This window comes from Oncorhynchus mykiss, chromosome 7 (genome assembly GCF_057628025.1).
Source record: "Oncorhynchus mykiss isolate SJ-2025 chromosome 7, ASM5762802v1, whole genome shotgun sequence".
Lineage (NCBI taxonomy): Eukaryota > Metazoa > Chordata > Actinopteri > Salmoniformes > Salmonidae > Oncorhynchus > Oncorhynchus mykiss.
The window spans coordinates 8,057,758-8,083,593 of NC_143028.1; the positions used below are offsets into that span (position 1 = coordinate 8,057,758).

The following is a 25,836-nucleotide window of genomic DNA, read 5'->3' on the forward strand; positions in this document are numbered from 1 at the left end:
ACACACCACCCATCGGATATTCAGATAACCGTGCACATCCCTAACGCACACACACACACACCACCCATCGGATATTCAGATAACCGTGCACATCCCTAACGCACACACACACACACCACCCATCGGATATTCAGATAACCGTGCACATCCCTAACGCACACACACACACACCACCCATCGGATATTCAGATAACCGTGCACATCCCTAACGCACACACACACACACCACCCATCGGATATTCAGATAACCGTGCACATCCCTAACGCACACACACACACACCACCCATCGGATATTCAGATAACCGTGCACATCCCTAACGCACACACACACACACCACCCATCGGATATTCAGATAACCGTGCACATCCCTAACGCACACACACACACACCACCCATCGGATATTCAGATAACCGTGCACATCCCTAACGCGCACACACACACACCACCCATCGGATATTCAGATAACCGTACACATCCCTAACGCGCACACACACACACCACCCATCGGATATTCAGATAACCGTGCACATCCCTAACGCGCACACACACACACCACCCATCGGATATTCAGATAACCGTGCACATCCCTAACGCACACACACACACACCACCCATCGGATATTCAGATAACCGTGCACATCCCTAACGCACACACACACACACCACCCATCGGATATTCAGATAACCGTGCACATCCCTAACGCACACACACACACACCACCCATCGGATATTCAGATAACCGTGCACATCCCTAACGCACACACACACACACCACCCATCGGATATTCAGATAACCGTGCACATCCCTAACGCACACACACACACACCACCCATCGGATATTCAGATAACCGTGCACATCCCTAACGCACACACACACACACCACCCATCGGATATTCAGATAACCGTGCACATCCCTAACGCACACACACACACACCACCCATCGGATATTCAGATAACCGTGCACATCCCTAACGCACACACACACACACCACCCATCGGATATTCAGATAACCGTGCACATCCCTAACGCACACACACACACACCACCCATCGGATATTCAGATAACCGTGCACATCCCTAACGCACACACACACACACCACCCATCGGATATTCAGATAACCATACACATCCCTAACGCGCACACACACACACCACCCATCGGATATTCAGATAACCGTGCACATCCCTAACGCACACACACACACCACCCATCGGATATTCAGATAACCGTGCACATCCCTAACGCACACACACACACCACCCATCGGATATTCAGATAACCGTGCACATCCCTAACGCACACACACACACACACACACCACCCATCGGATATTCAGATAACCGTGCACATCCCTAACGCACACACACACACACCACCCATCGGATATTCAGATAACCGTGCACATCCCTAACGCACACACACACACACCACCCATCGGATATTCAGATAACCGTGCACATCCCTAACGCACACACACACCACCCATCGGATATTCAGATAACCGTGCACATCCCTAACGCACACACACACACACCACCCATCGGATATTCAGATAACCGTGCACATCCCTAACGCACACACACACACACCACCCATCGGATATTCAGATAACCGTGCACATCCCTAACGCACACACACACACACCACCCATCGGATATTCAGATAACCGTGCACATCCCTAACGACGCACACACACACACACCACCCATCGGATATTCAGATAACCGTACACATCCCTAACGCACACACACACACACCACCCATCGGATATTCAGATAACCGTGCACATCCCTAACGCACACACACACACCACCCATCGGATATTCAGATAACCGTGCACATCCCTAACGCACACACACACACACACCACCCATCGGATATTCAGATAACCGTGCACATCCCTAACGCACACACACACACACACCACCCATCGGATATTCAGATAACCGTGCACATCCCTAACGCACACACACACACACCACCCATCGGATATTCAGATAACCGTGCACATCCCTAACGCACACACACACACACACCACCCATCGGATATTCAGATAACCGTGCACATCCCTAACGCACACACACACACACACCACCCATCGGATATTCAGATAACCGTGCACATCCCTAACGCACACACACACACACCACCCATCGGATATTCAGATAACCGTGCACATCCCTAACGCGCACACACACACACACCACCCATCGGATATTCAGATAACCGTGCACATCCCTAACGCGCACACACACACACACCACCCATCGGATATTCAGATAACCGTGCACATCCCTAACGCGCACACACACACACACCACCCATCGGATATTCAGATAACCATACACATCCCTAACGCACACACACACACACCACCCATCGGATATTCAGATAACCGTGCACATCCCTAACGCACACACACACACCAGCCATTGGATATTCAGATAACCGTGCACATCCCTAACGCACACACACACACCAGCCATTGGATATTCAGATAACCGTGCACATCCCTAACGCACACACACACACCAGCCATTGGATATTCAGATAACCGTGCACATCCCTAACGCACACACACACACCAGCCATTGGATATTCAGATAACCGTGCACATCCCTAACGCACACACACACACCAGCCATTGGATATTCAGATAACCGTGCACATCCCTAACGCACACACACACACCAGCCATTGGATATTCAGATAACCGTGCACATCCCTAACGCACACACACACACCAGCCATTGGATATTCAGATAACCGTGCACATCCCTAACGCACACACACACACCAGCCATTGGATATTCAGATAACCGTGCACATCCCTAACGCACACACACACACACCACCCATTGGATATTCAGATAACCGTGCACATCCCTAACGCACACACACACACCAGCCATTGGATATTCAGATAACCGTGCACATCCCTAACGCACACACACACACCACCCATTGGATATTCAGATAACCGTGCACATCCCTAACGCACACACACACCACCCATTGGATATTCAGATAACCGTGCACATCCCTAACGCACGCACACACACACACACCACCCATTGGATATTCAGATAACCGTGCACATCCCTAACGCACACACACACCACCCATTGGATTCATGGCTACAGACAGGGAAGAGGCCTGCTCACCACTACCTTAGTGGATGTGAAGTGGCTTCCAGATTATTCATTTTTAACTGATCTGGTTCTGTATACAGCAGGAGTCAACATTACTGTGGATGTTATTTCACCATGTCCCTTTACTGACATTTAGAGTCTGTTTATTAATGTTTCTCGCTCTCTCCTCCCCCCATCTTTCTGTCCCTCCAGAGCCAAATTTTGCAGTGACCCTTACCCCCTCGTCGACCCCGCAGGTCACAGGTGACCCCACAGAGCTGGCGTGTCATGTGACCAACATCACTCACTTCCTTGCAGGGGGCCGACTGGGCGTGGCCTGGGAGTACACACCACTTCCTGGTCCACCCGGCGACCGCCTGACAACCACACAGACCACCCTCCCTATTGGTTCCCTGGATGCCCACGGCAACCTGAAGTCTGGGACGCTGTACCATGATAGGTTGGAGTCTGGTGCCATCGTTCTGACCCGAGTAGAACCGGATACATTCAAGCTCCGCTTCCTACGTACACAGGTAGGTGTGTGTGTGTACCTCAAGCACAATCATTTGTTAGACAGACAAGTTTGTATTAAAGCAAGAGCTGCTAACAAGGTGTGTGTGTGTGTACCGTCAGGACGTGGACATGGGGGCGTATGCGTGCAGTGTGACAGCGTGGACTCCCTCTAGGCAGGGTGGAATGGAGGAGGCAGCAGAGTTCCTCACCCCCCCTCTGACCGTCCGATGGGAACCCAAACGTAAGTAGTGATGACGCTCTCACATCATCTCGCTCTTCTCCTCCCTCCTTCCTTTTTTATTTCTCTTTTGATGAAACCACCTGAATATAGCAATGTTGCTATTTAATACATTTGTCATTCTGCTATGTTCATTTGTTTTCTATGTGATGTGTTTGAGGTAATAAGGGACGTGTGTTCTGGATGGGAGTCCAAGCTAGAGGATGTAAAACATTACCATGTAACATTGGCTTGTTTCATGTTGGCTGCTCAACAGACATGGCAGAGGAAGTAGAGGCGCCAATGTACAGTGGGGCAAAAAAGTATTTAGTCAGCCACCAATTGTGCAAGTTCTCCCACTTAAAAAGATGAGGCCTGTAATTTTCATAATAGGTACACTTCAACTATGACAGACAAAATGAGAGAAATCCAGAAAATCACATTGTAGGATTTTTAATGAATTTATTTGCAAATTATGGTGGAAAGTAAGTATTTGGTCAATTTTTATTTTATTTTTTTATTTAACCTTTATTTAACCAGATAGGCTAGTTGAGAACAAGTTCTCATTTACAACTGCGACCTGGCCAAGATAAAGCATAGCAGTGTGAACAGACAACACAGAGTTACACATGGAGTAAACAATTAACAAGTCAATAACACAGTAGAAAAAAAGAGAGTCTATATACATTGTGTGCAAAAGGCATGAGGAGGTAGGCGAATAATTACAATTTAGCAGATTAACACTGGAGTGATAAATTATCAGATGGTCATGTACAGGTAGAGATACTGGTGTGCAAAAGAGCAGAAAAGTAAATAAATATAAACAGTATGGGGATAAGGTAGGTAAAAAGTGGGTGGGCTATTTACCGATGGACTATGTACAGCTGCAGCGATCGGTTAGCTGCTCAGATAGCAGATGTTTGAAGTTGGTGAGGGAGATAAAAGTCTCCAACTTCAGCGATTTTTGCAATTCGTTCCAGTCATAGGCAGCAGAGAACTGGAACGAAAGGCGGCCAAATTATTGTTGTGTTGGCTTTAGGGATGATCAGTGAGATACACCTGCTGGAGCGTGTGCTACGGGTGGGTGTTGCCATCGTGACCAGTGAACTGAGATAAGGCGGAGCTTTACCTGGCATGGACTTGTAGATAACTTGTAGATAAACTTTTGTTATCTCAATACTTTGTTATATACCCTTTGTTGGCAATGACAGAGGTCAAACGTTTTCTGTAAGTCTTCACAAGGTTTTCACACACTGTTGCTGGTATTTTGGCCCATTCCTCCATGCAGATCTCCTCTAGAGCAGTGATGTTTTGGGGCTGTTGCTGGGCAACGTGGACTTTCAACTCCCTCCAAATATTTTCTATGGGGTTGAGATCTGGAGACTGGATAGGCCACTCAAGGACCTTGAAATGCTTCTTACGAAGCACTCCTTCGTTGCCCGGGCGGTGTGTTTGGGATCATTGTCATGCTGAAAAACCCAGCCACGTTTCATCTTCAATGCCCTTGCTGATGGAAGGAGGTTTTCACTCAAAATCTCACAATACATGGCCCCATTCATTCTTTCCTTTACACGGATCAGTTGTCCTGGTCCCTTTGCAGAAAAACAGCCCCAAACCATGATGTTTCCATCCCCATGCTTCACAGTAGGTATGGTGTTCTTTGGATGCAACTCAGCATTCTTTGTCCTCCAAACACGACGAGTTGAGTTTTTACCAAAAAGTTATATTTTGGTTTCATCTGACCATATGACATTATCACAATTTTCTTCTGGATCATCCAAATGCTCTCTAGTAAACTTCAGACGGGCCTGGACATGTACTGGCTTAAGCAGGGGGACACGTCTGGCACTGTAGGATTTGAGTCCCTGGCGGCGTAGTGTGTTACTGATGGTAGGCTTTGTTACTTTGGTCCCAGGTCTCTGCAGGTCATTCACTAGGTCCCCCCGTGTGGTTCTGGGATTTTTGCTCACCGTTCTTGTGATCATTTTGACCCCACGGGGTGAGAGCTTGCGTGGAGCCCCAGATCGAGGGAGATTATCAGTGGTCTTGTATGTCTTCCATTTCCTAATAATTGCTCCCACAGTTGATTTCTTCAAACCAAGCTGCTTACCTATTGCAGATTCAGTCTTCCCAGCCTGGTGCAGGTCTACAATTTTGTTTCTGGTGTCCTTTGACAGCTCTTTGGTCTTGGCCATAGTGAAGTTTGGAGTGTGACTGTTTGAGGTTGTGGACCGGTGTCTTTTATACTGATAACAAGTTCAAACAGGTGCCATTAATACAGGTAACGAGTGGAGGACAGAGGAGCCTCTTAAAGAAGTTGTTACAGGTCTGTAAGAGCCAGAAATCTTGCTTGTTTGTAGGTGACCAAATCCTTGTTTTCCACCATAATTTGCAAATAAATTCATTAAAAATGTGATTTCTGGAATTTTTTTTCTCATTTTGTCTGTCATAGTTGAAGTGTACCTATGATGAAAATTACTGGCCTCGTCTTATTAAGTGGGAGAACTTGCACAATTAGTGGCTGACTAAATACTTTTTTGCCCCACTGTATGTCTGACAACAGGAAAGCCTTGTACCATGGCATACCAGAAGCCTAGGACACACACACACACACACACACACACACAGACGGATGCATCAGTCTCTAACATACCAGAGATGGTGTCAGTCAGTTTGGCGTGTGAGTATTTGTATTTATTATGGAGCCCCATTAGTTCCTGCCATGGCAGCAGCTACTCTTCCTGGAGTCTGTCAAAATGAAGGCAGTTATACAATTTTAAAAACATTACAATACATTCACAGATTTCACAACACACAGTGTGCCCTCAGGCCCCTACTCCACCACTACCACAACTACATTACAAAATCCATGTGTGCGTGTGTATGCATGTGTCTGTGCCTACGTTTGTGTTGCTTCACAGTCCCCCCTGTTCCATAAGGGGAATTGTTTTCTGTTTTTTAAATCTAATTTTACTGCTTGCATGGGTTTGGTATTTTATTAGGATCCCCATTAACTGTTGCAAAAGCAGCAGCTACTCTTCCTGGGGTCCACACAAAACATGAAACATGACATAAAACAGGACAAGAATAGCTTAAGGACAGAACTATATACAATAGGGAGGGTGGTCTACTTGATGTGGAGTAGAGTTTCATGTAGTCATGGCTCTATGTAGAACTGTGCGCCTCCCGTTGTCTGTTCTGGACTTGGACTGTGAAGAGACTAGAGGTCGACCGATGAATCGGAATGGCCCATAAATTAGGGCCGATTTCAAGTTTTCATAACAATCGGAAATCTGTATTTTTGGGCGCCGATTTCCGATTATTAAAAAAAAATTTTTTTTTTTATTTATACCTTTTTTATTTAACTAGGCAAGTTAGTTAAAGAACACATTCTTATTTTCAATGACTGCCTAGGAACTGTGGGTTAACTGCCTTGTTCAGGGGCAGAACGACAGATTTTCACCTTGTCAGCTCAGGGTTCCAATCTTGCAACCGTACAGTTAACTAGTCCAACGGTCTAACCATTGCACTCCACGAGTAGCCTGCCTTTTACGCGAATGCAGTAGAAGCCAAGGTAAATTGCTAGCTAGCATTAAACTTATCTTTATAAAAAACAATAAATCATAATCTCTAGTTATAACTACTAATCCAGGTTAGCAGGCAATATTAACCAGGTGAAATTGTCACTTCTCTTACGTTCATTGCACGCAGAGTCAGGGTATATGCAACAGTTTGGGCTGCCTGGCTCATTGCGAACTAATTTGCCAGAATTGTACGTAATTATGACATACATTGAAGGTTTTGCAATGTAACAAGAATATTTAGACTTAGGGATGCCATCCGTTAGATAAAATACAGAACGGTTCCGTATTTCACTGAAATAATAAACGTTTTGTTTTCGAAATTATAGTTTCCGGATTCTATCATATTAATGACCAAAGGCTCGTATTTCTGTGTGTTATTATGTTATAATTAAGTCTGATTTGATAGAGCAGTCTGACTGAGCAGCAGCAGGCCCATAATCATTAATTTTAACAGCACTTTCGTGTGTTTTGCCAGCAGCTCTTCACAAGCACAGCGCTGTTTATGACTTCAAGCCGATCAGCCTAATGGCTGGTGTAACCAATGTGAAATGGCTAGCTAGTTAGCTGGGTGTGCGCTAATACTGTTTCTGAATGGCTTTTGTGGAGCGATGGGTAACGATGCTTTGAGTGTGGCTGTTGTCGATGTGTTCCTGGTTCGAGCCCAGGTAGGGGCGAGGAGGGGCCGGAAGCTATACTGTTACACTGGCAATACTATAGTGCCTATAAGAACATCCAATAGTCAAAGGTATATGAAATACAAATGGTATAGAGAAATAGTCCTATAAATGCTATATTAACTACAACCTAAAACCTCTTACCTTGGAATATTGAAGTCTCATGTTATAACTTTCTTCTCCAACACTTTTGCATTATTTAAACCAAATTGAACATGTTTCATTATTTATTTGAGGCTAAATGTATTTTATTGATGTTTTATATTAAGTTAAAATAAGTGTTAATTCAGTATTGTTGTAATTGTCATTATTACAAATAAAAAAAATTGTCAGATTAATTGATATCGGCTTTTTTGGTCCTCCAATAATCGGTATCGGCGTTGAAAAATCATAATCGGTCGACCTCTAGAAGAGACCTCTGGTGGCATGTATTGCGTGGTATGCATGGGTGTCTGAGCTGTGTGCTAGTAGTTTAAACAGACAGCTCAGTGCATTCAGCTTGTCAACACTTCTTACAAAAACAAGTAGTGATGAAGTCAATCTCTTCCACTTTCAGCCAGGAGAGATTGACATGCATATTATTAATGTTAGCTCTCTGTGTACATCCAAAGGCCAGCTGTGCTGCCCTGTTCTGAGCCAATTGCAGAAGTCCCTTTTTGTGGCACCTGACCAGAAGACTGAACAGTAGTCTAGGTGCGACAAAACCAGGGCATGTGGGCCCTGCCCTGTTGATAGTGTTGTTAAGAAGGCAGAGCAGAGCTTTATTATGGACAGACTTCTCCCCATTTTAGCTACTGTTGTAAACTGTTTTGACCATGACAGTTTACAATCCAGGGTTATTCCAAGCAGTTTAGTCACCAACTTTCTCAATTTCCACATTATTTCTTACAAGATTTAGTTGAGGTTTTAGTGAATGATTTTGTCCCAAATGCATTGCTTTTAGTTTTAGAAATATTTAGGACTAACTTATTCCTTGCCACCCACTCAAACTAACTGCAGCTTTTTGTTAATCGTTGCAGTCATTTTCAGTCGCTGTAGTATCTGCTGACGTGTATAGTGTTGAGTCATTTAGTCAAAGCAGGTGGCATGACTTGAGTAAAGTAAGGGACCTAGACAGCTGCCCTGAGTGACAGCTAGGAGTCCTAGTTTCCTCTGTTGATTTGAGTCTAAATAGTTCTCAACAGTTGCCTTTCGGCATTCACACACACACAAACTGAACTCTGTGAACCCTGTAAGGCTGGTTAGATGATGGTGATCTAGTGTAATAGCTACTGAATAGCGATGTGATGAGGATATACAGTAGGGAGTTTTTGTCTCTCCCTCTAGTTCGGTCTTCCTCTGTTTCCTCCCACCAACTCTGGGATTCCCCTTTTCTCTCTGTTCATCTCTCTCTCTCTCTCTCCCTCTTCGTCTCACTCTCTCTGTCCATCTCTCTGCAGAGCTCAGTCAGTGTCTTTGTCCATTCATGAAGTCCGGACTTTCCTACTGATGGTCTGTCCACTCAGTCCCTGTGGTTACTACAGACAGCTGGTTGTTAGGTTACAAGTGTCTGTCTGTAGTCCTGGTTACTCCCTACCACTCTACTAGCTTCAGGCTCTATCTTGATTGATTGCACTGCTTCCATTGCCATTACCTCGGTACCCGGCCCACACTATCGCACAAATCCCAGTTGCTCTCATGGTCCTTGATTTAGGTTGCGCTCCAGGCAGCTTTCTAAGTCCTAAGGATGAACATTTTGGTGATTGACTGACTCACTGATTATTAATTGATTGATTGATCTGTCTCCCTCCAGGTCCGTCTCTAACCGCCGTGGCACAGCGTGTGCGTGAGGCGGTGGCGGGCGGAGCCACTTTTGAGATGAGCTGTACCATATCCCATGTGCACTTGCAGGACCCGGGCTACTCTGTGCTGGTGCAGACTCAGGACAGTGTGGACTCTGCCACTAGAACTGTCCTCTCTCTCAGTCCTGACTCTGTACTACAACATGGAGGGGCTACCGACCCTAACCGCAGGTACACACACACACACACACACACACAGTACTGAGCAGTATGTCTCATAAGATGAATGAAGTTGTTGTGGTATTACTAGTGAGCTATGTTGAAAGTAAACTGGGTTCTGGCTCCCAGGGACAGCCTGGTTCTGACTAAGACGGGTCCGGCTGAGTTCCGCTTCCGTCTGGCCGGAGTGCAGCAGGGTGACAGGGGCTTCTACTGGTGTGATATCACCGCCTGGACCAAACAACCAGGCCAGGCCTGGACCAAAGCTGTCAGCGCCAAGTCCAACAAGGTCCAGATCAACTTCCAGGAAACTGGTACGAGGATAGAACACACACCCTGACCACCACTGAGTTACATGTGTCCTACTGAGTCTATACCCACTAGACTTTTACTGAAGCTCGCACATGAACCCTAAATATGCTCTCGCACATGAACCCTAAATATACTCTCACATTCCCTGCATCGGCCTAGTTGGCTGTGTTTGATGTTCGTTAGAGAGATGTAACTAGTTACTGAAACCTCTACTACTGTCTCTGGTGAGGTAGACCCTTTGAGCTCTCTCTCACTGTGGAAAGACGCACGCTCTCTCTCTTACATTTGAGTAATTTAGCAGACGCTCTAATACAGTGCGTCTTAGAGGAGCAAATATAGCGAAGTGCCTTGCTCAAGGGCACATCAGCAGATGTTTCACCTAGTCGGCTCGGGGATTCGAACCAGCAACCATTCGGTTACAGGTCCAACGCTCCTAACCGCTAGGCTACCTGCAGCCCTTCTTCCTCTCTGTGGGGTGGAAGCTTCAAAACGGCACCCCATAACCAACCTCTCCTGGACAAATCAGTTAGAAGCCGCAATGATCCGTATCACTGGCTCTCTTTATCGTGTGTGTGTGTTGAACATGTGTTAGAGGAGACACCATACTGAGTCCCTCTGTAGGTGCTTATATACACACACACACACACTCTGACTGGGTCAGTGAGCTGAGAGGAGCTGTTTGGATGAACACCTTTGAAAGACCTGGCGAAGGACCAGTGTTAGGGGTGTTAACACAGTGAATGTAACCCCTGACCTCTAACCTCTGTGTGTTCCTTCCTGTAGGCCCCTCGTTCGCTGTGGCCATCCGCTCTGACACCACCACTTTGTATCCCTGGGAGACCGCCAAGATGGTGTGTGCCCTCAGCATCTCTGGAGCATCCCCCAAGTCAGGTAGGGGACGACACACACACTCTCATCAGGTTATAGCTGTATCCATAAGACACAACCTTCCAGTGTTGAGAGTTAATTAGTTTCTTATCAGCTGTCCTGTTCACATCTCTCCATCCTCTCCTCCCTTCCTCCTGTCCTCATCCTGCCTCTCTTATCACCGTTCTTTCTGCACTCAATCTCTCCCGTTCTCCCAGCTCAGGGAGGAGTGCAGTGTGATCTCTTATTGGAAGTCATTCTGTCTCATTCTCTCTTATCAACTCTCTCTATCACTTTGTCTTCCTCTCCCTCCCTCAGCCATTAGATTACATAACTCTGTGTCTCTGTCTGTCGGTCTCTGTCTCCTTTCTCCTCCTCCTCTGTCTCTTTCATATTGTTATCTTTCTATATTCTTCAGTCCAGTCGAACACGAGACCGGTCAGAGATCAGAACAGAGAGTTCTGCTCATAGCAGCTGTGTGTGTTTGTCTGAATGTGATTGTGTGATTATGCAAGTGGGGGGTGTCATTTTTCAGAACCCCAGCTGTCGGTGTGTGTGTGTGTATTCACATGCATACACACATACGCCTTCCTGTTATTCACGTGCATATCAGAGAACGTAATGGAATGTCATGGTAATCTTATGGTCAGTTGCAGCTTCTTTTCCTGATGGTGGAACATAGCAGTTAGTTACCTACAGGGAGAAAGCTAGAAGGCTGCAGGGGAATGGTATTACTGAACTACACTGTTAGTTACCTACAGGGAGACAGCTGGAAGGCTGCAGGGGAATGGTATTACTGAACTACACTGTTAGTTAGTTACCTACAGGGAGACAGCTAGAAGGCTGCAGGGGAATGGTATTACTGAACTACACAGTTAGTTACCTACAGGGAGACAGCTGGAAGGCTGCAGGGGAATGGTATTACTGAACTACACTGTTAGTTACCTACAGGGAGACAGCTGGAAGGCTGCAGGGGAATGGTATTACTGAACTACACTGTTAGTCTGTTAGTTAGTTACCTACAGGGAGACAGCTGGAAGGCTGCAGGGGAATGGTATTACTGAACTACACTGTTAGTTACCTACAGGGAGACAGCTGGAAGGCTGCAGGGGAATGGTATTACTGAACTACACTGTTAGTTAGTTACCTACAGGGAGACAGCTGGAAGGCTGCAGGGGAATGGTATTACTGAACTACACTGTTAGTCTGTTAGTTAGTTACCTACAGGGAGACAGCTGGAAGGCTGCAGGGGAATGGTATTACTGAACTACACTGTTAGTTAGTTACCTACAGGGAGACAGCTGGAAGGCTGCAGGGGAATGGTATTACTGAACTACACTGTTAGTCTGTTAGTTACCTACAGGGAGACAGCTGGAAGGCTGCAGGGGAATGGTATTACTGAACTACACTTAGTTAGTTACCTACAGGGAGACAGCTGGAAGGCTGCAGGGGAATGGTATTACTGAACTACACTTAGTTAGTTACCTACAGGGAGACAGCTGGAAGGCTGCAGGGGAATGGTATTACTGAACTACACTGTTAGTCTGTTAATTAGCTCATGGCTTTTTTTTGGTTAGAATGGCATTTTGTCTTCTCAATCGACGGCAGAATTTTCTCCGACAGTGGTGAGAGCTTTCAGGTGTAGCCTAGGCTTTTGTTCCATCCCAGCACTGACATACCCAATTCAACCAATCAGCTGATTATCAAGACCTCTGATTTAGTTGAATCAGGTGTTAATTAATTAGAGCTAGGCTGGAGTAAAAGCCTTCAGACCCTGACCTGTAGCTTTAAGAATTCCATGAGTCAGACTTACCTTCGTATTAACTTGGTCATGATGCCTCACAGTAGGTATTGTGACGCACTATTCAAGCCAAATTCTTCCAACTAATCCTACTAATACTGAAACCGATACATCTCGTTTCCTTCAGGTGTGGCGGTGGTTTGTTTAGTTTAGTCATGTGCCGACTGATATGGTTTTGCCCAACCATGCCATCTGCGGTGTCCTAAACTCACGTGGGTAGGTGTGTGTTCTGTTTAGTCATGCACCGGATGGTGTTACCCAACCTTTGTCTTAGCGCGCGGACACACACACACTATTTATTCTTCCTTCTCTTACAGAGGGGCATATTTAATCCCCATATTAATGCTGTTGATGTCGGATATGTGAGGTGCTGTAAAACTGTCAACAATACCACATGAAACCAAATGGCAGAGAGACTTGGGGAGCAGATGTCTAGGAGAGAAACTGGATAGTAGCTGGTGTGACTGATGGTTTGGTGTAAATGTTGAGTAATCCACAGTGATAGCATGTATTCCCAAATAAAATTCCCAAATGTCGTCGGGGGTATAATAACGTGATTCACATTTTAAAACAAATATATACACTACCGTTCAGAAGTTTGGTGTCACTTAGAAATGTCCTTATTTTTGAAAGAAAAGCAAAAAAAATGTGTCCATTAAAATAACATTAAATTGATCAGAATAGTACAAATAAAGAGAAACCCTTAAACGGTATATATATATATATATATATTTACTTACTTACTACCTGTCAAAAAGTTTCAGAACCTCTACTTGTTCAAGGATTTTTCTTTATTTTTACTATTTTCTACATTGTAGAATAATAGTGAAGACATCATAACTATGAAATAATACATATGGAATCATGTAGTAATCAAAATATATTTTATATTTGAGATTCTTCAAAGTAGCCACCCTTTGCCTTGATGACCGCTTTGCACACTCTTGGCATTGTCTGAACCAATTTCACCTGGAAGGCTTTTCCAACAGTCTTGAAGGAGTTCCCACATATGCTGAGCACTTGTTGGCTGCTTTTCCTTCACTCTGCGGTCTGACTCATCCCAAACCATCTAAATTAGGTGGAAGTCTGGGGATTGTGGAGGTCAGGTCATCTGATGCAGCACTCCATCACTCTCCTTCTTGGTAAAATACACAGCCTGGAGGTGTGTTGGGTCATTGTCCTGTTGAAAAACAAATGATATTCTCACTAAGCCCAAACCAGGTGAGATAGCGTATTGCTGCAGAATGCTGTGGTAGCCGTGCTGGTTAAGTGTGCCTTTAATTCTAAATAACTCAGACTTTGTCACCAGCAAAGCACTCCCACACCATAACACCTCCTTCTCCATGCTTTATGGTGGGAAATACACATGCAGAGATCATCCGTTCACCCACACTGCGTCTCACAAAGACACGGCGGTTGGAGCCAAAAATCTCCAATTTGGACTCCAGACCAAATGACAAATTTCCACCGGTCTAATGTCCATTGCTCGTGTTTCTTGGCCCAAGCAAGGCTCTTACTATTATTGGTGTCCTTTAGTAGTGGTTTCTTTGCAGCAATTCGACCATAAAGGCCTGATTCACAGTCTCCTCTGAACAGTTGATGCTGAGATGTGTCCGTTACTTGAACTCTGTGATATATTTATTTGGGCTGCAATTTCTGAGGCTAGTAACTCTAATGAACTTATCCTCTGCAGTAGAGGTAACTCTGGGTCTTCCTTTCTTGTGGCAGTCCTCATGAGAGCCAGTTTCATCACAGGGCATGATGGTTTTTGCGACTGCACTTGAAGGAACTTTCAAAGTTCTTAATGTTTTGCATTGACTGACCTTCATGTTTTAAAGTAATGATGGACTGTCATTTCTTTGCTTATTTGGTGTACAAATGAACTCAAGCTTACGGACAATGTCAAATGTGATATAGCGAAGCACCTGAGTGAGTTGGGTGCTCAATTACGCAGGTACTTTCCTGAAACGGATGACACAAACTGAATTCGTTATCCCTTTCGTGCCCTGCCTCTCGTCCAGAAACGAGCATTTCTGTGAAAATGTCATTTAATCATAAGCCACTGCCAGATTTCTGGATTGGGCTGCGCTCAGAGTATCCTGCCTTGGCAAATCGCGCTGTTAAGACACTGATGCCCTTTGCAACGAAGTACCTATGTGAGAGTGGATTCTCGGCCCTCACTAGCATGAAAACTAAATACAGGCACAGACTGTGAAATTATTTAAGACTGAGACTCTCTCCAATATAACCCAACATTGCAGAGTTATGTGCATCCTTTCAAGCACACCCTTCTCATTAACCTGTGGTGAGTTATTCACAATTTTCGATGACTTAAGGTTTTATATGTAAGATGGTTAAATAAAGAGAAAATTGGTTGATTATTATTTGTGCCCTGGTCCTATAAGAGCTCTTTGTCACTTCCCATGAGCCGGGTTGTGACGACAACTCACTCTCATTCTTATGTTTAATAAATGTATCGTATAGTGTGTGTGTGTGGCAGGCTTCCAATGATGGCAAAAAACAGTGTGCTGACCCTGGTGCTAGAGGGGGTACGGCTGACCCTGGTGCTAGAGGGGGTACGGCTGACCCTGGTGCTAGAGGGGGTACGGCTGACCCTGGTGCTAGAGGGGGTACGGCTGACCCTGGTGCTAGAGGGGGTACGGCTGACCCTGGTGCTAGAGGGGGTACGGCTGACCCTGGTGCTAGAGGGGGTACGGCTGACCCTGGTGCTAGAGGGGGTACGGCTGACCCTGGTGCTAGAGGGGGTACGGCTGACCCTGGTGCTAGAGGGGGTACGGCTGACCCTGGTGCTAGAGGGGGTACGGCTGACCCTGGTGCTAGAGGGGGTACGGCTGACCCTGGTGCTAGAGGGGGTACGGCTGACCCTGGGGCTAGAGGGGGTACGCAGCTGGAGGTTGAATGTTTGAAGGGGTGCGGGACTATAAAAAGGTTGGGAACCACTGCTCTATAGAAAGGAGAGGGACTGGATAGTACCTGACGAGACTTATGGTTTGGTGTAAGTGTTGAGTAATCGAAAGTGATACTCTATATACAACACTTACAGTGCAGGAACAAGCCTGAGCAGGAGAATCACATTCCTATGCAGCACTGAAATGGACCTACCCACAAGAGACCACAAGATGACACAAACAGCCACCTTTCCTTGTTTCCTTTCCTAGCTGATATAACTGGACAGATAGACCAATATTTTTTTTTTTTTAAATCCATCATGTCCTTTCAGATTAGTGGACATCAAGGAAATACATGTATATTAGACCATTAGGACGCAGCCGGTGTGGTGATTGTGTGAGACCGACAGACTGCACGTCTGTTGGTGGGAATGTTGCACTTGTGAACTGATGCTGTTGAGAAAGCTAGCTAGCTGTTGGCCTGGCATGTTGATGTCTCCCGTTAGTTTTGATCAGCAGGCGTCAGATGTTCACAGCAAAGGTATAGTGTGTGTGAGTGGTTGGGACACGAGGATGTTGTCATCAAAGAGCAGAGTTATGTGTTTGTTTGTTTGGCAGCAGTTGGAGCTGACAAGCAACAGCTGTTTTTCTCAGATGCTGTCGTGTCTCTGTACCCTGTCTCTGTACCCTGTCTCTGTACCCAGAGTACGGAGTCTGTTTCCTTAGGGGAGACACTGAAGACTTTGTCCCTGCTTGTGCCAGTTGCTGCCATGAGAGGACATAACATAAGAAGGACAACAGGAGGTTAAATTAAGATCAAGAGACAGATGGGGGCCTCCCGGGTGGCACAGTGGTTAAGGGCGCTGTACTGCAGCGCCAGCTGTGCCATCAGAGTCCCTGGGTTCGCGCCCAGGCTCTGTTGTAACCGGCCGCGACCGGGAGGTCCGTGGGGCGACGCACAATTGGCCTAGCGTCGTCCGGGTTAGGGCTTGGTCGGTAGGGGTGTCCTTGTCTCATCGCGCACCAGCGACTCCTGTGGCGGGCCGGGCGCAGTGCATGCTAACCAAGGTTTCCAGGTGCACAGTGTTTCCTCCGACACATTGGTGCGGCTGGCTTCCGGGTTGGATGCACGCTGTGTTAAGAAGCAGTGCGGCTTGGTTGGGTTGTGTATCGGAGGACGCATGACTTTCAACCGTCTCTCCCGAGCCGGTACGGGAGTTGTAGCGATGAGACAAGATAGTAGCTACTAAACAATTGGATACCATGAAAAAGGGGTAAAAATTCACACACACAAGAAAAAAAGAGAAAGATGGAACATAAAATAGTTTATTAGTGTTAATTTTCTTTGAATGGAGTGGAATATGGACTCGGCCCAGTACCGCATCACATCCGGCCGTGATTGGCCCAGCAATTGGCCCAACGTCGTCCGGTTTTGGCCGGGGTAGGCCGTCATTGTAAACATGTGTTCTTAACTGACTTGCCTAGTTAAATATTTAAAAAAAATGTAAACCCACTAAAGAAGCATGTAAACGTCTGACTAGGATTGAACCATCCTTTACGACTAGAGCAGTTCACTGAGTCTGTCTAGTCTCCTCTCCTAGCCTGCCCCACAGAATCAAACTAGCCTGCTAAACCTGTTCTCTCCTAGCCTGCCCCACAGAATCAAACTAGCCAGGCTAGTTTGATTCTGTGGGGCAGGCTAGGAGAGAACAGGTTTAGCAGGCTAGTTTGATTTACAGGTTTACCTGTTCTCTTCTCCTCTACAGCCAGTAATTAATAGTTATATTCCATGGTCCATTTCCCCCTCACAGGAGACTGGAGAGACCTCCTAAAGGACTGGTGAAGAGAGAACGGTCTAACTAACTGGTGCGGGGAAAGAGACTCACTCAGGCCATTAAGTCCTTCTGGTAATAAAGGGGAGGACGGCTTGAGCATAGAAATAGAAGGGGTAACAGAACAGACATGAGTTGTGTGTGAAATGGCACCCTACTGCACAATATGTCTCTTTAGATCAGCCCATAACTCTAAGAATTACAACATTTTTCACATTCCACCCAAATATTGGCGACACAATAGAATTCACGCGACGTCGTGACTTGTTAGTGTCAATTCAAAATGAGACACCCAAAATGGCCGCTGCCCGTCGGTCATGGCCCATTGCTCGTAATTGGAATGGCCGTTCTGCTCATTGTGATTCTACGAGGTCCATGCAGTGTTTAGTATTCCTGTGTGCTGTGTTGTAGCACCGCTTTATGGCCCACGTGTAATAGACTTTGTTCTATCAGACATCAGTGGCAGTATCCCTGTTGATTTCTGTGTTCTGGATGCCTGTAGTGTCTACCACTATTGGTCTTTACCTTCTGCTGCTGCTGGCAAAACTAACTAACTCCCCCCTCTGGGGATCAATACATGGAATGAACCAATCAAATGTATTTTATTCAGTTCATTTCGATGTGAAGACAATCTACTTTTATTTCTCCTTGGCGGATCCTGGTGTTGATGAGGTGGAGGGGAGGATGGTGGAGGATAGAGGAGGTGGAGGAGAGGATAGAGGTGGAGGGGAGGATAACGGGGCCAGTGGGAGGAATCTTACAGCGTTGTGTTGTAGTGGGGATCAAGCTTGTTAATGGGAATACTGGTGATAATGTATTTGTTTTGCCGTCTTGGTTATTGTTGCTACGCGTGCGGTTCAAAGAGCAGTGTATTCAAGGAATTACAGTCCACTGAAACAGCTGGGACCAATCTGAGGCAATGTGACTGTGTGTGTGTGTGTGTTCGCAGGCATGTGTGCATGTGCGTGAGAGAATGTTATCTGCAGTGCCTGGTACAGGGGGTCTTGGCAGGTACCTTTTTTTTGTTTCTCTAAGGTGTGGTGGGTCACCTTAATTCCTCTTTAGATATCTTCTATTTGGATAGTGTAATGGGTGTTCATACAACTCCAGGGGTGTTATTTCAATATCTTCATGTTCTCTCTTCCTGTCCTTTGTTATAATGTATTCAATGTCAAAGGAGGCAAACGGTGGCTTTATGAAGCTTTATAACTTAGTTCCCATCTGAAAGGATCTCCTAAGTGGCTTCATAGAAACGCTCTGCTTACTATTCAAGATAAAAGGCCCAGCTACCAAACTATTAACCCTTTACACTCACAGCCCCTGTCATCCCATAAACTGGTTGAAAATGGCAGATTTGGTCATTAATGAGCACCTCAATTGGAATGCAGGGGCTGTACGGTAACATGTTGTATATGACGTCAGAGCTCAAGCTGTCTGCTTTACAGCGTTGTTTCAACTGGCAGACGTTCTGAACAGGTTTCTACAACGGGTGGTTTAGAGTTCCCATTGTTAGAGCCTCTCCTGCCCATGATATGAGACAACATGCACATGGTCCCGTTCATATAAAGTGGCATTGTTTACATTGTTACCTAGCAACGTACTACTTTTTACAAATACTAGTCTCAGCACCTGTAACTCGTCGTGGATGATTTTGGCTACTTCAGTAATTTAGTTTGTAATCTGAGTGAGGGGAATGCTGTAAATCTAGAGGAGTCCGTGTGTTCTGAACGATGAGACGTTGAGGATTATAATACCGGTTTGATGTCATAATGTGTACTTCACATTTCCATATTTTAAAATGTATTTATTTACAGTATCAACGTTTATTAGCTATTTTTGGTGTAAAATGACAAGATTACATGTTATACCCTGGATTGTTCTGAACAGAATGAGCCTATATTTCTCGTATTGTGAAGAAAATTTGCAGCAGAACACGCACGGAACTACTAATGTTGGCAATAGAACAGGCTTTCAAACGATGCACACCTCAACCACGTTGAGATTTATAATGGGCCGTTTTTTGATTGACATGCATGTTACTGACACTTTCCCTCGACTGAGATGTCAAGAAGGCAGAGCAACGCCTTATCATGGACCTCTTCCCATTTAAGCAACCATTTTCTATGTTACTGAATGTATCCAGAGTACTGTAAATGTAAAATGCACAAAATGAAGTGTACAGTCGTGGCCAAAAGTTTTGAGAATGACACCCACATTAATTTTCACAAAGTTTGCTGCCTCAGTTTGTATGATGCCAATTTGCATATACTCCAGAATGTTATGAAGAGTGATCAGATGAATTGCAATTAATTGCAAAGTCCCTCTTTGCCATGCAAATTAACTGAATCCCCAAAAAACATTTCCACTGCATTTCAGCCCTGCCACAAAAGGACCAGCTGACATCATGTCAGTGATTCTCTCGTTAACACAGGTGTGAGCGTTGACGAGGACAAGGCTGGAGGTCACGCTGTTATGCTGATTGAGTTCGAATAACAGACTGGAAGCTTCAAAAGGAGGGTGGTGCTTGGAATCATTGTTCTTCCTCTGTCACACACGTGCCATCATTGTTTTGCACAAAAAGGGCTTCACAGGCAAGGATATTGCTGCCAGTAAGATTGCACCTAAATCAACCATTTTATCGGATCATCAAGAACTTCAAGGAGAGTGGTTCAATTGTCGTGAAGAAGGCTTCAGGGCGCCCAAGAAAGTCCAGCAAGCGCCAGGACCGTCTCCTAAAGTTGATTCAGCTGCGGGATCGGGGCACCAGCAGGACAGAGCTTGCTCAGGAATGGCAGCAGGGAGGTGTGAGTTCATCTGCACGCACAGTGAGGCGAAGACTTTTGGAGGATGGCCTGGTGTCAAGAAGGGCAGCAAAGAAGCCACTTCTCTCCAGGAAAGACATCAGGGACAGACTGATATTCTGCAACAGGTATTGGACTACTGAGGACTGGGGTAAAGTCATTTTCTCTGATGAATCCCCTTTCTGATTGTTTGGGGCATCTGGAAAAAAGCTTGTCTGGAGAAGACAAGGTGAGCGCTACCATCAGTCCTGTGTCATGCCAACAGTAAAGCATCCTGAGACCATTCATGTGTGGGGTTGTTTCTCAGCCAAGGAAGTGGGCTCACTCACAATTTTGCCTAAGAACACAGCCATGAATAAAGAATGGTACCAACACATCCTCCGAGAACAACTTCTCCCAACCACCCAGGAACAGTTTGGTGACGAACAATGCCTTTTCCAGCATGATGGAGCACCTTGCCATAAGGCAAAAGTGATAACTAAGTGGCTCGGGTAACAAAACATCAATATTTTGGGTCCATGGTCAGGAAACTCCCCAGACCTTAATCCCATTGAGAACTTGTGGTCAATCCTCAAGAGGTGGGTGGACAGACAAAAACCCACAAATTCTGACAAACTCCAAGCATTGATTATGCAAGAATGGGCTGCCATCAGTCAGGATGTGGCCCAGAAGTTAATTGACATGCCAGGGTGGATTGCAGAGGTCTTGAAAAAGAAGGGCCAACACTGCAAATATTGACTCTTTGCACCAACTTAATGTAATTGTCAATAAAAGCCTTTGACCGTTATGAAATGCTTGTAATTATACTTCAGTATTCTGTAGTAACATCTGACAAAAATATCTAAAGACACTGAAGCAGCAAAATTTGTGGAAATTAATATTTGTGTCATTCTCAAAACTTTTGGCCACGACAGTATAATGTTTGGATTCAGTCTTGTCAGGTGAACAGTTGTGTTCTCACCTTTTAGTCAGATAATTTCCCCTTAATCTCCAAACTGTTCCCTTATCATTGGTTATGCATATTCTTTTTCGTATTTCTTCTGTTAAAAACATTTCAATTTGGCCCTATCCATACAGTCCCAATTCTAGGAGTGAAACGGGTTACGACTGACAACAGCCCAGCTACCAAACTATCCCTTTAAGACTAATGTCCACTGACCAGTCCTCAATTAGGTCTGCAGGAATCGGCCTGATTGGTCCGTTAGTCCAGCGGTCCTCTACGTTTAGGCTTGTCACATCCAGTCACCTCTTGAATCCGGACACTGAGGTTGTGGAAACGAGGGGTCGCGGTGCCCTCCGTTCCATCTCTATAAATATAGATGTGTCCCTTCCTGCCTTTCCCCATCTTATTCATCATCATCATCATTACCATCAGCATCTTCATATTTTTTACTAAGTAGGCCTTGTATTAGCAGTTAGTCACACATTGATGCGAAGTGAAAATGTTACTTAAAGTTAGGATTCACCCCATAGTACCTAATTATTTATTTTTACTTCCAACTCTCCAGTGGCGAACTCTGTATTGGTGGTTAAGATGTCCAGTCATGTCCAGTCAGTTAGAGGCTGCTGGACAGGATAGCAAATCTGACTGAAGAAGTCATACCACATTCTGGGTCACTGGCACTGCCCTCTCTCTCTCGTTTCTTGCTCCCTCTCGTTTCTTGCTCTCTCTCGTTTCTTGCTCTCTCTCGTTTCTTGCTCTCTCTCGTTTCTTGCTCTCTCTCGTTTCTTGCTCTCTCGCTGCGCTCTCGTTGCTCTCTCGCTGCGCTCTCGTTGCTCTCTCTCGTTTCTTGCTCTCTCTCGTTTCTTGCTCTCTCGTTTCTTGCTCGCTGCGCTCTCGTTGCGCTCTCGCTGCTCTCTCGTTGCTCTCTCGCTGCTCGCTCGCTCGCTCGATCGCTCGTTGCTCGCTCTCTCTCCCTCGTTGCTCTCTCTCTCTCATTCTTTTTTTTCTTCATCTTCTCTAGAACATCTTATTCTTTATTTTCTTATTGTTCCTTCCCTCTTTGTCTCTTTCTGTGATGTTCTCTAAAGGTGGCTGTAGAGACACACATAGTATTGATGTGTAATCTGTGTGTGGGTGGGACAGTAATGATAGTCCCTTTTAGACACATTAATGACCGGTTAAAGCTGCTCCTCTTTAGACCTTTGCTAAGAGCCCCTAGCACAGAAACACAGATGTATGAATACATGGATAGAGAAATAGATGTATCATATGGAAGATGTGTACTGTGTTCTATGTTCTCTCAGTGATAGCATGTCTATTCACATGTAGAGTTTTCTTCAGATCCATGAATTCCCATCACAGATCAACATTGAGACGGTGGCAACACCAGACACTAACTGTAGGTTCAGCGATAGACTGATAAAACCTTTAACCTCAACCACATGGAAAGGATTTCTATAAAATACTTAACATTTTCTCCTCCCCCTTCTACTTCTGTGTCTCTATCCAGTCCCCTCCCCCTCTATTCTGTCTCTCCGTCCCATTCCCTTCCCCCTCTCTTCTCTCTCTAGCCAGTCTCCCCTCCATGTCTCTCCCCGTCGCTCTGTCTCCCCTCTTCCTGTCCCTACATCCACAGTTTCAATCTGCTGATGTTAGCTCTATTACATAAACCCAATGAAGTGATTTTAATAGAATTCTCTCCTCTTCCTCCCTCAGATGACCTGTCCTACGAGGTACGTTGGTACCTCACGCGGCTGAGAGGGGGGAACAAAGGCACCCTACTGGCCAGCGTGGACCGCTTCGGTCTGGTCAAGAAGGAGGCACGCAACGCCAGCAGTGACGTGTCCCTGGAGCGCACAGACACACACACCTACGCCCTGAACATCCACGCCACCCAGGACAGCGACAGCGGGGAGTACCACTGCCAGGCCACGCCCTGGTACCTGTCTGCCTCCACAGGGGCCTGGACACACGGGGCAGAACTCACCTCTACCAGGGTGTTCCTCACTGTACGATTCCCCAGTGAGTAAGGATGGGGGGGGGGGGCACTGTGTGTTGTGTGTGTGTACAGTAACTAACACTTTCTCTCTCTCTCGGTCTGTCTGTCTCTCTGTCTCCCTCCAGTGTGGGACTCTCTGAAGCTGCCTCTGCTGTACGGTTCTGTAGCCTCTGTGTCCGTGGGGCTCTTCTCTCTCCTCCTGGGTTTCATCTGTGCCCACTGCTGCTGCCGCAACACCACACACACCCCCCGCTCACGCAACAAACTCATGGACCTGGAGATGGATTGACTAGCACAGGCCCGCTGGAGCGACCACCGCTTCTCCAGCTGATGAACTACGAGCACGCGCACGTTACCGCGCCGGCACATTACCACGGCAACGGCAGACAATTGACCAATCACAGCCCTTCGGTTGCGCTCCGTGGAGCTTTTAAGCGCACCAACGGGAGAGGAGGAGGAGAGACAATAGGACATTTACTGTGGCGCTGTAGAGGGGAAAAAAAACACTGAACTGAATCAACTGCTAAAGAAGAGTGCAGGATATCTAGTCTGCCTATGTGAACGTATTGATGTTAGGTATTGCACAAAACAGCCCTGGAGTATTCCTACCTTAGTGGACTTTGTCTACGTTTGTCCTCATCACTAGTTTTTGAAATGAGACTGCTTTTAAATGGAGGTGTGTGTGTGTGTGCTATATTTGTGTGGTTCGCCACACCTGAGGCTGGGAAAGAGAGCCGCTTTACCCGTTTTGTCCTGCCCTGTTCCTGGTGAGATGTAATTTTACTCTTACTCAACAGCAACTAGCCAGGTTCCCTGGTAAAAGTTGATGACCTCAGAGGCTCTCCTCTAGAGCGAGTGAAAGACACTTAAGGACCCAGAGCTCACCTGCTGTAACCCCCTACACTGACACTGGTGCTACCCCCACTGTGAAGGACATTGATGTTATGTTGGACCTAGGGTTTATATGGGGCAGGTTGAGGAGCAAGCTGGCCAATAAGAGAGTGGATTAGTGGTGGTGACTGAGAGGAGTGGTATGATATGGACTGACACAGTCAGAGGGAGACATCGTTTATATAGGTAGCATACTGGATTAATGCGTGGAACCAGCTGGAACCTGCAGTGCTCCACACACACTCCCAGCCAATGCCTGGCTCTAGCTGAAGAGTCCCAAAGTGGCTTCCTCGTCTCCTCTCCTTCATCTGCACTGATCAATAAACACAGGGTGGATCTAAGCAATATAATAGTTGAAGCCTACCTGTTTCATTCACATCAGTGCAGATGAAGCGAAGAAGACGGGACGAGGAAGCCAGAGCATGGAGATACACCCCTGGAATGCAATGGAGAAGGATTAGAGAGAACTGTTAACAAACCCATTCCTGAAAGCAATCTCCATGTCACCTCCCAGTTTAGTAGGGCCCAGTCCCTTAGGGAGTCTTCTTCCCCTGTCTCTGGTACAGTACAATAGCTGTGTGTCCATAGAAATGACTGTTGTGTTTGTATGGGGCTGGGGCTCTCAGGGCTGTTGTGTGTGTTCCTGGGGTTAGTGGTTGGCCCAGCAGTATTCTGCCCATCGACAAAGACCAGCCCTACCCTCTACTAATTACCCCTACCTAGACCCAGAAGGCCCTTTTAGAATGGTCCTGTACCTGATGTCAACTACCACCACTGAAATGCTACCCTGTCTATACACACGCTCCATATACTGCCAACACTCAACATACGGACATGCACAACAACAGTAAACACACACTGCTTGATCGAGCACTCCTCTTACCCAATGCCATGTACCCCAAAATCTACAGATAAAATCACACTCCTCGTGCACACACACACAACCCTACACACACAACCCTACACACACACACACACACAACCCTACACACACACACACACAACCCTACACACACACACACACACACACACACACACACACACACACACACAACCCTACACACACACACACACACAACCCTACACACACACACACACACAACCCTACACACACACACACACACACACGCACACACATACAACCCTACACACACACACACACATACAACCCTACACACACACACACACACACATACAACCCTACACACACACACACACACACAACCCTACACACACACACACACACACACAACCCTACACACACACACACACAACCCTACACACACACACACACACACACACACAACCCTACACACACACACACACACACACAACCCTACACACACACACA

General features: G+C 46.1%; 1 protein-coding gene across 3 annotated transcripts in view; it reads left to right on the forward strand.

Annotated features, from left to right (window-relative positions):
- LOC110527334 (prostaglandin F2 receptor negative regulator) overlaps nucleotides 1–25,310 on the forward strand; it is a 44,938-nt gene extending 19,628 nt beyond the window's left edge. For all 3 annotated transcript variants that reach the window (XM_036984406.2, XM_090240127.1, XM_090240128.1), the window contains 7 exons: nucleotides 3,356–3,675; nucleotides 3,776–3,896; nucleotides 9,923–10,142; nucleotides 10,260–10,444; nucleotides 11,226–11,333; nucleotides 23,312–23,617; nucleotides 23,720–25,310. In XM_036984406.2, the coding sequence (XP_036840301.2) occupies nucleotides 3,356–3,675; nucleotides 3,776–3,896; nucleotides 9,923–10,142; nucleotides 10,260–10,444; nucleotides 11,226–11,333; nucleotides 23,312–23,617; nucleotides 23,720–23,883 (1,424 nt within the window). In that variant the 3' untranslated portion in view covers nucleotides 23,884–25,310. The remainder of the gene's footprint in view (nucleotides 1–3,355; nucleotides 3,676–3,775; nucleotides 3,897–9,922; nucleotides 10,143–10,259; nucleotides 10,445–11,225; nucleotides 11,334–23,311; nucleotides 23,618–23,719) is intronic.
- Nucleotides 25,311–25,836: the final 526 nt, after the last annotated feature.